General features: G+C 56.8%; 2 protein-coding genes across 3 annotated transcripts; both read left to right on the top strand.

Annotated features, from left to right (window-relative positions):
- Positions 1 to 1831: 1831 nt before the first annotated feature.
- DCTN3 (dynactin subunit 3) lies at positions 1832 to 6290 on the top strand. The gene is made up of 7 exons (XM_064403454.1): positions 1832 to 1987; positions 2099 to 2183; positions 3081 to 3167; positions 4039 to 4122; positions 4658 to 4716; positions 5458 to 5517; positions 5939 to 6290. Exons 1-7 carry the CDS (start codon positions 1889 to 1891, stop codon positions 6026 to 6028), a joined length of 564 nt encoding a protein of 187 aa, XP_064259524.1. The 5' UTR covers positions 1832 to 1888; the 3' UTR covers positions 6029 to 6290.
- Positions 6291 to 7637: 1347 nt separating this feature from the next.
- RPP25L (ribonuclease P/MRP subunit p25 like) lies at positions 7638 to 9902 on the top strand. 2 transcript variants are annotated; one of them, XM_064403455.1, is made up of 2 exons: positions 7638 to 7734; positions 8575 to 9902. In XM_064403455.1, exon 2 carries the CDS (start codon positions 8584 to 8586, stop codon positions 9130 to 9132), a length of 549 nt encoding a protein of 182 aa, XP_064259525.1. In that variant the 5' UTR covers positions 7638 to 7734; positions 8575 to 8583; the 3' UTR covers positions 9133 to 9902. The 2 variants fall into 2 exon arrangements, with proteins under 2 accessions (XP_064259525.1, XP_064259526.1); XM_064403456.1 differs by lacking the exon at positions 7638 to 7734 and adding an exon at positions 7751 to 8022.
- The last annotated feature ends 1646 nt before the right edge of the window (positions 9903 to 11548 follow it).

Genomic DNA, 11548 nt, shown 5'->3' with positions numbered 1-11548 from the left:
AGTCCCAAAATCCCACAGTGCTTGAGGCCCAGGACTGCCTGAGTTTCTCATCTCAGGGAAGTGGGTGGTCTGGGACCCTCTAGTAGAGGAATTTGTGTGTTTGGGGCGTCACCCATCATGCTGGGCTGAGGCCACGGCAGAGCTGGTACCCTCTCAGCACAGGCCATGGCTGTGTGCACGCCCCTGGCCCCCCTGCAGCCCCTGGCCCCTTCTGCAGCCCCCGGGCGCTGCTGCTAATGAAGCCATTTCTATTTGTCGCCTTTGTGGAACAAAGCTCAGCTCTTTGCCCTCTGAAGAACCCAGTTATCGATCCCCGGGAAGAAAAGGCAGCGCACACGAAGCCTCAGCCTTCTCCTGCTGCCTGAGTGCTCTGCACAGCTCCTGCAGGGATTTGGGGGGGCAAAAGGGCTGCCGGGGCACGGGGCCACCCCACAGCTCCCTCCTGCATCCTGGGGGGCCTGCACAATGCTCAGTAGGAATGTACCTGTAAGGACAACGATTTTTCAGGGCCTGGGGGGTTTGGCTTTCATCAGAGGGCAATGGGGGGGTTCCCCAAAGCCATGCAGCCCATATTATCAGAGGTATTAGCAAAATACCTGCTGTTAGCTGGTGGTTGTTTTCTAAAGAGTGGCCTGGAACCTTGACTTGGTGTTCCCTGGTGCCTGGGCTATAGCTGTGCGATGCCCAGGCCCATGTTCATCCTGGCACTGCTGAAGTCATTTGTTCAGGACGGGGCTCAGCCCTGGGGTGCAGAGAATGACAGCAGAATGTGCTTTAAAAATTCCCAGAACCATGGAATCCTCAGGGCAGGAAGGGACCCCCGGAGATCAGCCAGCCCAACCCCCTGCCAAGGCAGGGCCACCTGGAGCAGGTGACGCGGGAGCACATCCAGGTGGGGTTTGGGTGTCTCCGGAGAGGGAAACTCCACAACTCCCTGGGCAGCTGTTCCAGTGCTCTGCCACCCTCAGGATAATGAAGCCTTTCCTTCTGTTTGAGCTTATGGCTCTTGCTCCTTATCCTGTCCCAGGGCACCACTGGAAACAGTCTGGCACCATCCCCTCTGACAGCAGCTTTTGATATATTTATATGCATTTATGGGATCCCCTCAGTCTTTTCTCCAGACTGAACAGGCCCAGCTCCCTCAGTCTCTCCTCATAAAGAGATGCTCCAGACCCCAGATCATCCTTGTGGCCTCTGCTGGACCCTCTCCAGCAGCTCCTTGTTTTCCTTGTGCCGAGGAGCCCAGAAGGGGACAGAGCCCTCCAGATGTGCCCTCAACCACAGAGGGGCAGGATCACCTCCCTTGGCCTGCTGGCCACCGTCTTCCCTAAGATAGTTTTTGCTCTGCAGCTGGGAAACCCTCTGGACTTTTTCTGTGGCAGATGCTGCTACTATGAATTAATTTAATCCTGTCAGAAATCCGTGTAATTGTGAGTGCCAGCTGAAGGCAGTGGCGCGGCTGGGGCTGGCTGCGCCATTCATTAGTGCTTCTCTTCTTCGCGAGTGTCACCTGTGGCAGTCGATAACAGAAAGGTGAACACGGGCAGACAGAGGCCTGGGGGAAAGCCAGCGGCAGCCTCCCGGATTTCAAAGGGCCTGCATCCACACGGATCGCTACATCAATTCCTTTTAACGCATCCTGGAGGACCACGCAGGAATGAAGGGGCCATCGACTGCCCTGGCAGGCGGCGGGAGGGCTGCTGGCCTCCCTCTGCAGTGCAAATCGCCATCGACCGCGATTCTGGGATCCGGGGAGCGGGGCCTGGCTGGGTCGGACGCGGCCTCCCCTCCCGTCTCCATGGCAACCGCGGGCCTTAGCAACGCGCCGCCATGGCAACCGCCGGGGCGCGCCGGAAGTGAGGCGCGGCCGCTTCCGCCCGGCACGAAGATGGCGGCGGGCGCTGCGGAGCTGCGGCGGCTGCAGTGGCGGCTGGAGGAGCTGGAGCAGCGCGTCGGGCTCGGTGCCGGGGGCTGCGGGCCGCGAAAGGTGCCGGGGGGGAGCCGCGGAGGGCGGCCGGGGCCTGTTTGGTGCGGCCCGGGCGGGCCTGGGGTGCGGCTGCCCGGCGGGGCCTGACAGCTCCGTCCCCTCCCTCTGCAGGTGGCGGACGAGCTGGTGAAGGTGCAGGTGGCGCTGAACAACATCGCCGGCAAGAGGGAGAGGATCAAAATCCTGTTTAAGAAGAGTGAGCGGCTCTTTTGGAAGGGCAGGGGTCGCAGAGGGCGGGAGGGGGCAGCTCCAGACCGTGTCGCTGCTCTGAACAACAGCAGCTTCCCCACACCTGCTTGGTTTGGGCCCTTATTTCAGTTTGTTTGGCACAGAAATAAGTACCTGGGATGGGTCTTTGTGCTCGCGATGCTCCAGCTCGGCAGTCAGGGGTGGGAAATGGGCAGCTGGAGCCCGTTACTTGCTCAATTTCCACCTGCCCGTGTGAGTGCCAGGGTCTGCTCTGCCCGAAGTGCAGCCTCTGGAGGCTCCTGGAGCACCAGCTGTTAAATGAATTCCTGCACACTTGGGCTTCTTGGGCGTGCTGGAATAGTTCTGTGTGTGGTGGGAGCAATAAAGGTCACACTCGATGGGCAGAACTGGGGAGCTGCCTCCAAACTGGGGGCACTTTGTCCTGCAGAGCTGCCTGTTGGCCAGGTTGTGCTCTGTGCTGCCACAGGAGGGGCAGGGAGGGTCCTTGTGGTCTGCAGTGGCTGCTCAGTGTAAAAGGATAAACCATGTTTTTGTGGATGGTTTTAAGGACCTGGATGGGGGGCTGTGGGCTGGTTTTGTCCTGAGGGTGGGAGAAAGCAGATTTCACTCACCTTTGGTAATTCTCATCCAGAAAAAAAGCAAGATTTCCAGTTGTCCTTAAAGCAGTGTTCCCTGGCTTGAGCCACTTGTCAGTTCTTGGTCACAGAGCTCCAAAATCACACAGAAATTAATTAATCTTTTTTTTAAAAAAAAAGAAAAAAAAAGGTGGCCAAGTGAGCAGTGTCTGCAAAGTAATCTGATACATAGAGGGAGGGGAAGCTGCTCTTGTGCATGCCATAACGTCTGCCCTACTTTTTCCCTCCAAACCTGTTTGTCCCTCCAGTTGAAGATGTAATAAAATACCTTGACCCCCAGTACATCGACAGGATGGCTGTTCCAGACACCATGAAGCTGCAGTTCATCTTGGCAGGTATGGCAGGAAATGAGGGGAAACACGAGGCTTTTGTGGCACTGCAAAAAAGGTGTGCTTTACCTAAGGATGGATTGGGATGGATTCCTTTTCTTCAGCTGTAAAGATGTGGCACGGCACGCCCCGTGGAGGTGTCAGAGGCAGGTTTGTACAAGGATGTCTGTCACCCTCAGTGCTGCCTCCTGTGCTTTTGTCAGCTCTGATCTCTCCCGTACTGATCGTTCACTTTGGCCCCAAATTAATCAAAGGCTGCCAGGAAAAGCTGGAGCTGGAATGGTTTCCTCACCCCACTTCCAGTGTTCTCCAGGCTGGGACTAAAAGAGAAGACATTTGGGTGTATTTTGACATCCCCTAGCCTTGTCCTCTCGTGACCCAAGGAATCTGATCAGCCTGCAGTGGTACCATCTGTGAATGGAATTCCACAGAATCATGGAATGTTAAGGGGGTGGAAGGGAACTTAAGGACCATCCATCCCAACCCACCCTGCCACAGACAGGGACACCTCCCCAGCTATCCCAGGCTGCTCAGACCCAACACTGCCCGGGATGGAGCATCCACAACCTCCTGGGCAACCTGTGCCAGTGCCTCACCACCCTCACAGGAAAGAATTTCTTCCTAATATCCACCCTAAATTTCCCCTCTTTCAATTTGTGCTCATTAATCCTTGTCCTGTCATTAGAACTCGGTGGAGATTCTCTTGCATGAAGTTGGTGTGAATCAAGGCCCAGGGATGAGCAGCACAAAAGTGTAAATAAAATAATGAACAAGCTCCTTCCTGTAGAGGCAGATCAGCTGGAAGAATCACAACTTTTGTGAAAAGCCAGAGCAGTGTTTTGTATTTACTGATGTTGCTTCTTGTCCCCCCAACCAGAGGAGCAGGCCATTCCTGCCCGTGCAGCCCTGCTGGAGCAGGTGAAGAACCTCCAGCCCATCTTGGACAGCACCAGTATCCAAGGTATGCATGCTCTCCTGCAAGCTGGAGCTGCAAATGCCACCTGCTGAGCTGTGGCCTGTCCTGCTCTGCTTCTTTTCTCTAGAGAAGAGGACAGCTTAGTGGTGTGAGAGTAAACTGAGTACAGCCTTGTTCTGCCCCTGCCTCCTGCTGCTCTAGCCTCCCTTTGCAGGGTGAGGGAGGAGCTTGAGAAGCAGGCTAGAGAGAGCGCTGTGGCAGAGAGGGTGGAGCCTGGCAGGTCATTCCTTCCTGTGAGCTCTTTTGCATCCAGAACATCTCCGTTCCTGGCGGGTGGTTGTCTCTGATGTAGTTCTTGAGTGGCCCTCGCTGTGGGCATCCCTGAGCTCGTGCCATGTGCAGGGTAGTTAAGTGGGCTTTTTTTTAATCCTGTGTGAGTTTTATCTACAGTGTGGGACACTTGCATTCAGTGGGTGGAGTTCTGCCATGCCATGCTCGTGGAGGAGGACTGGGCTTTACCTGGGAGCTGTTCCCATGTGCTGTGTAACAGCCCAAACTGATTTCTCCTTTGTGCTTCCAGCGGTTCCTGACCACGCAGCCAAACTGCAGCGGCTCTCACAGATCCACATACAGCAGCAGGTACCATGACTGTTCCTGTCAGTATTGACTAGAAGGGCCTAGGAACCTTTGCAAGTGGCTGTACTGACACCCTTGTGTTTGTAATTGTTTGAATTGCTAATTTATGGCTTTTTTTTTGCAATCTGAATTTTCATACTGCAGTCTTAAATAAGTTTAAGTGCTCCAAGGGGGAAAAGGAGCCAGGATTTCTGTGAATTGAGTCCAGGTTGGAAATTTGCTCACCATAACCCTGCTCAAAACAGCTTTCAGTGACATGTAGTAAGTGACAGTGGGTTTAACTGTCTTGAATTTCCCCTTTTACAGAGACATTGAGGTGAAGCATTGCACTCCTCCAGTGTCCTACTCTGGAACTTTGTTGACACTGTCACGCTGTCCCTTCACCCTTTCCCTCCCTGTACGAGCACTCTTGGAGCTGGCAGTGAGTAGCCTGCCAGTTCCTAATGGTCTCTTTCAGCATTTTGCTGTAAGTTTCTGTTCTGAGGCAAGCAAAGCCTGGATACTGAGGAGAGACAGGCAGCAGTGCAAGCCTGGGGGCTTTGCTGCTTCATGGCACCAGTGTTTGTCACCTTTCTCTTGATGGTGAAAACCTGTCCAGCTGCAGTGAGCACCCAGAGCCAGGGCCTCAGCACTGATCTCAGTGCTGGCCTTGGATGAGTTTCCTGCTGTGCTGGATGGACTGGGAAGGGAGAAGTGTCCTTCACCTTATTTATTGCTCACGCACTGCGGCTCCCCTCTTCGCAGGAGAAGCGTCACGATCTCACTGACAGTGTCAAGACACTCCTTGAGGATTACAACAAAATGGTATCCTTTGAACTTTGGGCCTGGAACACCTGAACTGACCCCTTCCCCTGGCTGATGTGTTGCATCTCCAGCTTGGGGTTTAACAGCCCTTCTGATGTGGTGACACCTGTGTCCCTGTCCTGGCTGCCCAGGATCCCAGCAGCAAGGCATATCCCAAAGCCACAGTGGGTGGGGAAGCTGTGTGGAGAGCCCTTGCATGGCAGTGGTATGTGGTGTTCACAAGTGCCTCCCGGACTCCTGTGGGTGTGTGGTGCTGTGCAGTGGCTCAGCCACTGGATGGATTGAATCCATGTAGGCTTTCAACAGCCTGGTGCCCTGGGCTCTCCCGAGGAGTCAGGATTGTAATGGTGCTGTCAGGATGCTCTGACCTGGGTTTCTTTCTCGCAGTTCCTACATTATTTTCCTTAAGTGTCGTGTCCAGACCCTGCTTCTCTCCAAGCAGTTTGTGCAGTGGAATGAAATCCTGACACGTCTGGAAGTGGCCAAGCAAGCAAAACCTGTGGCAGAGTGATGGCAGAGCTGGGAGCGTGGCGTGCCCAGGGCTCCTGTGGCACAGCTTGCATTCCTGCTGGTCCCAGCTCCTTCCTGCTTGGCACGAGCATGCTGAAGTGACACGGGAGGATCCTGCCAGCCCTCAGTCAAAGCCACACTGCTCCTTAATCTGCCACTGTTTGCAAATCTTGCACTTCGCTGAAATGCATCTCCGTTGTAACATTTTTAAAAACCCGATTTCTGTGCTTACTGTGGGCCATAGTAAAGTCCTGGAACACTAACTGGGTTGTCTGTGTCTCCCTGGGTGTGAGGACTACTCCTGGCACAGACTGGGGATTTTTTCCCAGGCAGTGATCTCTTGGCAGCCTCCAGGAGATGGCCAGTGGTTCCTTTCAGCCTTGGGCCTTGGGCCAAGGTCCCACATTCTTCCATAGACTCTGCCCCATGCTCTTCCTGTTCATGTGAGTTGCCTGTGCCCAGGGGAATCTGGTTTTATGGAACTTTTCTGCCTTGCTGTTCTCCCATCTCTGTGCTGAGAGAAGGCAGCAGCTTTTGCCTTTATCCTGCCTCTGCTTTCCTGAGGCTGCTGTAAGCCAAGGCCCGTGTTGGCTCTTTCCCTTTCCAGAGAGAGGCACAAGCCATGCCTTGCCTGGTCTGGCTGCGGCATGGAGTTTCCAAGGCCATGCTTTTGCAAGGGTCTCAAACCCTTCAGGTTGGTGAGACTGCCCAGCTGAGTGTGCCCTGGGATTCCTGCCGGAACGGGGCAGAACCCCCACAGGAAGTCCAGAAGAGCTTCCCAGCCCCTGAGCTCTCCCTCATCAGCAGCCTCGCGGGCTGTCAAACCGCGGTGCGGCTGCAGGCCTGCGGAAAACCCCTGCTCCCACCGGCTGCCTGGGGAGCTCGGGTGAGGTGGGAGCTGACGCACGGCCTTTCGTGGGTGGGCACAGGGACGGCGTGTGCGTGCCCGGGGCCGGCGGGGCTGGATGTGCCCGGGGCCGGCAGGAATAGATGTGCCCGGGGCCGGCAGGGATGGATGGATGTGCCCGGGGCCGGCAGGAATGGATGGATGTGCCCGGTGCCGGCAGGGCTGGATGGATGTGCCCGGGGCCGGCAGGAATGGATGTGCCCGGTGCCGGCAGGGCTGGATGTGCCCGGGGCCGGCAGGAATGGATGTGCCCGGGGCCGGCAGGGATGGATGGATGTGCCCGGGGCCGGCAGGAATGGATGTGCCCGGGGCCGGCAGGAATGGATGTGCCCGGGGCCGGCAGGGCTGGATGTGCCCGGTGCCGGCAGGAATGGATGTGCCCGGGGCCGGCAGGAATGGATGTGCCCGGTGCCGGCAGGGCTGGATGTGCCCGGGGCCGGCAGGAATGGATGTGCCCGGGGCCGGCAGGGATGGATGGATGTGCCCGGGGCCGGCAGGAATGGATGTGCCCGGGGCCGGCAGGAATGGATGTGCCCGGGGCCGGCAGGGCTGGATGTGCCCGGTGCCGGCAGGGCTGGATGGATGTGCCCGGTGGGAGCGGGAACTGCCCCAGGACCGGGAACTGCCCCGAGACAGCCAGATGGGCGGGGCTTCCTCTCGCCCCGCCCACTATCCGCCCACCCGGCCAAGAGATTGGCGGGCGTGGCCCCGACGTAAAGCCACGCCCATCCACCTCGCGCTTGCGCGCGCCCGGCGTCGGCCGCCATCTTGTGTGGAAGGGCGCGCTGAGGCGGCCGCAGGTGAGCGCGGGCCCCGCCGGGGCATCCCTCACTCCCAGCCCGGCTCTGCCGCGTCCCGCCGCGGCCGCCCGGCTCCCCCCGGGCCCCCTGGCACCGATGGCGGCGGCGGCCGCGTGGGGGTGAGGGCCTCGTGTGCTCCCCGGGTTGGGAGCGGGGTCTCCGCGGTGCCCCTGAGCAGGATGCGGTGCGGGCTGCGGGTCTGGGTGCAGCGGGACTCAGGAGCTTGCGGGTAACAAAGCACTGCGACCTTCAGCACCTTGAGCTGTGCGCTGGGAGTGCCCTGAACAGGTCAGGCTTGGCACAGACGGCAGCTGTGAGACCTGGCCTTCCTGTCTTTCCTTTCTTTATTCCTGCAGTCCGTAGTTTACCATCTCCCGGGTGACATGGAGTGTTTTACCCTCAGCGGGGCTGGCCAGGTCCCCATGAGCCTGTATTTGTACACGAGGTGCTGCGTGTAAACTGTGCTTGAATTCATTCTGTGCATGTTCTGGTGCAGCTGTGGCCAGCATTCCCGAGCTGTGCTCTTACTCACCCCAGCTCACTTGTTTGTTCTGACTTCTCCTGAGATGCAGCAGTGTTTTCCATGTCACCCTGCTTAGGCCCACAGCAGTAACGCTGTTTCTTTCACAGGCTGCCTGCCAAGGCTCAGGCTGCCCTGTGGTAACATTCATACTGTAGGTATGTCACTGTGAGGACTGGGCTAATCTTTTGGTTATGCCTTTCCAGCATTCCCTGATCCTTCAGAGTGCCCTTCAGAGGAAAGGTAGCTAACTGTGGTGAAAGTTTCTTTGTGCAGAAATTACACTGGGCCAGGTGTTCATGGGTCTGTTTTCCTTTCAGCATTGCAGAATGGAGAACTATAAGAAGACCAAAATTGTGGAGAAACCTTGTCCTCTTCCTTTCACTGACCTGCCCGCTGATATTATTGAAATGAAGGTGAAGGACGGGAGCAAAATTAGGAATCTGATGGGCTATGCCATGAGCAAGATGGAGCAGGACTCGGTGAGGCAGATTCTTTTCACTGGCTCGGGCAAGGCCGTCAGCAAGACCATCACCTGTGTGGAGATCATGAAACGAAGGCTGAAGGAGCTGCACCAGATCACCAAAGTGCTCTTCAAGCAGATAGAAGAAATCTGGGAACCCATTGTGCCTGAGGCAGGCCTGGATGCCTTGACAGTGAAGAGAAACATTCCTGCCATTTGTGTCCTGCTGAGCAAAGATGCCCTGGATCCCCAGGAGCCGGGATACCAGGCCCCAGGCTCTTTCGATGCCTTCTGGACTGAGACGCTGAAGGCAGAGTCGCAGGGGCAGATGAAGAGGAAGCAGGGAGGAGGCCGGGGAGCTGCCAGCACCGGGAAGCACCCTCGCTCCACCGGGGGAGTCCCGGGGGGCCCCTGAGGCGGCGGCTCCGCGCGTGCTTCGGGAGCTGCAGGAAGCAGCCCGGGGCTGAGGCTGCACGGCTGCTGCTGAACACGGGGGCTCACGGAGGTGTGAGGGGAGGGCAGGACGAGCGGACTGGGTGTGATCATTGCTGTCTGAAAACGTGTTTTGACAAGTTCCCTTGCCAAAGGCTGCGGGGCTGTACTCCTTAGGGGATCACAGAAGATGGGAGTTGCCTCTTCTTGAGCAAGAACTGTTGGTGTGCTGTCAGTGAGTCCCACGAAGGGCTGCTAGCCCAGTGAGGTTTCAGGTGCCTGGGCGTGCAGCAGCCCGGGCAGTGGGACAGACACCTGTCTGTGTGGCAGGTGCAGGTTGCTCTGACCAGTACAAAGGGGAGACAGGACCTGATGCGGAATCCCTGGGGAAGCTGCCAGCGTCGCCCAGGCTCATGAGCATACAGACAGCAGGGCACAGGGCTGGGACAGCCATTTCTGTGCCTGAAGAGTCCTTCTGCTGAGCCTGTGGGGGAGTTGACTGTAGCACTGTCAGGGTGCAGCTCTGTCTGGCGTCTTGTGCATGTAGCTCCTTGGCTCAGCAGAGCTGGCGGTCGTGGTTCTCTCCAAACAGGGAGCAGTCGACTCGCGTTGTAACCAGCCTGAAATCCTGTGGCTCTGCAGCTGTCCTGGGGTGGTGGTAATGGGAAGCTCCAAAGGATCCTGTTCTTTCCGCTTTCTGCTCCTTGGTAATGCACAAAGATGGCTTTAAAATAAAGATGTAACTTCATGTAACTTGGAGATTTGTCATGTCTCACTCATCCCACTGGAGGTCACCCTGTAAGCGTTGGTGGCGGGGTTGCAGCTGCTGGCTGGAGCTCTGATCTTCCTGCCCTCCTGCTGCTCTGTTTGTACCTCTCATGACTGTAAATGGACCCTGATCCAAGGGGAGGGCAATATCCAAATATTAGCCTCCTTTCACATCCAAAATAGATCAAGGTTCTGTTTCTTTTCTGTGAAGTTTTTTGCTAATTTTTTTTCCCTCCTTTAATAAACTGGCTGGAACTGCAGCCTCAAAAAGACTCGTCCTGAACTCTGCTGAGTGGGGCAAAGGATGGATCATCTTGTGCAGTAGTTTCCCTCCTGGAGCAGGTCTGGTTAGTGATTCTGGGCCAGAGAGAAGGGCTGTTCCTGTGGCTGAGCTCGTGTCCTGAACACTCCCTGTCCTGTGCGCCCTTCCCGTGTCTCTGTGCAGTGAGCTCCAGCTGGACCCAGCTCTCTGTGCTGGCAGTTAAAGGGTAACGAGCACCAAAGGAGGAGGTTTCACCGAGAAGTGAGGGGGAGCAGGAGAGGTGCAGCGTGTTACCTGCAGCCAGACGAGGCTCCGCCAGCCTGCCTGGTGCACAGACACCTGCCTCGCATCCCAACGAGCGCCCCGTGCAGCCAGGACTGTGCCAGGCTTGCACGCCTCCTCCCTTCCCGAGGTCTCACTGCTCCCTGCCCTGCGACCCGGAGGAAGTAAGGGAAACACTTGGACCTGTCTGCTGTGCCGGCAGATGGGAGTCCTGGGGATGGGGCAGAGTTATCTGTTTTATCTTTGTGCTGTTCCCAGCTGCTGCTCCCTTACATCTAAGGAGGGGACCGCTTTTCTCGACTAATTAGCAGATTAGCATAAATGCCAAGGAAGATGCTTGAGTGTCTGATCAGATGCCTTCTGACATTTCAACTGGCAATGTGTCTGTGTTTACTCAAAACACCCTCTTAGTAGAGACCCGAGAGCCAGATCCTCAGGCAGCGTGTGTAACCCTCCCTCATGGCCGTGGCACGTTTAAAGCCACCTCATCAAAGCTCCAAAGTGATTGTTATTTGTGTTTTACTGGAAGTTATCCTCAGCTACTTGGGGGCTCTCCCTTCAGGACTGAGCTTAACCCAACCATCACACCCATGGGTTTGGGTCAGCGGAGAGATGTCCCCTCTCCCTTACAGCTCTGCCCTTCACCCATCCTTCATCTGGCTGCCTCTTTTCCCATGGACACACCATGTGGCGACGCCACAGACCCCAGTGTCACTGCTGTGCATCTGTGTCACCAGGCATATGTGGTGCTTGGATGTGTTTTTTTCAGAGCAATTGCAGGTGCTGATCCCTGTGGGTCTCCAGGAAGCACCCCGAGGGCCCCTCCAGCCCCTCCTCCTGTCTCCCAGACATCTCCTTTGGGTGCCACATCTGTGCCCTTTAGTAGGAGTATCCACCTTTTGGGATGAAGCCCCACGCGAGGGCTTCTGTGGCTTCAATGCCCACGTGGAAGCTGGCAGCTGAGCACGGGGTCAGGCTGCCCAGTCCCTCAGTTTCCCCACGGACAGGACAGGGAGAAGCCGGCTGTGCTGGTGAGGCTGATCACGCTCATATTCCCAGGTGCTGATTTTCCCTGTTCCCTCTTCTC

The sequence above is a fragment of the Passer domesticus genome, chromosome Z (genome assembly GCF_036417665.1).
Source record: "Passer domesticus isolate bPasDom1 chromosome Z, bPasDom1.hap1, whole genome shotgun sequence".
NCBI classification, from domain to species: Eukaryota; Metazoa; Chordata; class Aves; order Passeriformes; family Passeridae; genus Passer; species Passer domesticus.
This window is presented reverse-complemented; position numbering and strand designations above follow the sequence as displayed.

Excerpts from the sequence above, each read along its gene's own strand:
- DCTN3 (XM_064403454.1), top strand. The coding sequence starts at position 1,889 with ATGGCGGCGGGCGCTGCGGAGCTGCGGCGGCTGCAGTGGCGGCTGGAG. Across the intron at positions 3,168-4,038 it reads GCTGCAGTTCATCTTGGCAG|AGGAGCAGGCCATTCCTGCC; the intron begins GTATGGCAGGAA and ends CCCCCCAACCAG. Across the intron at positions 4,717-5,457 it reads AGATCCACATACAGCAGCAG|GAGAAGCGTCACGATCTCAC; the intron begins GTACCATGACTG and ends CCCTCTTCGCAG.
- RPP25L (XM_064403455.1), top strand. The coding sequence starts at position 8,584 with ATGGAGAACTATAAGAAGACCAAAATTGTGGAGAAACCTTGTCCTCTT.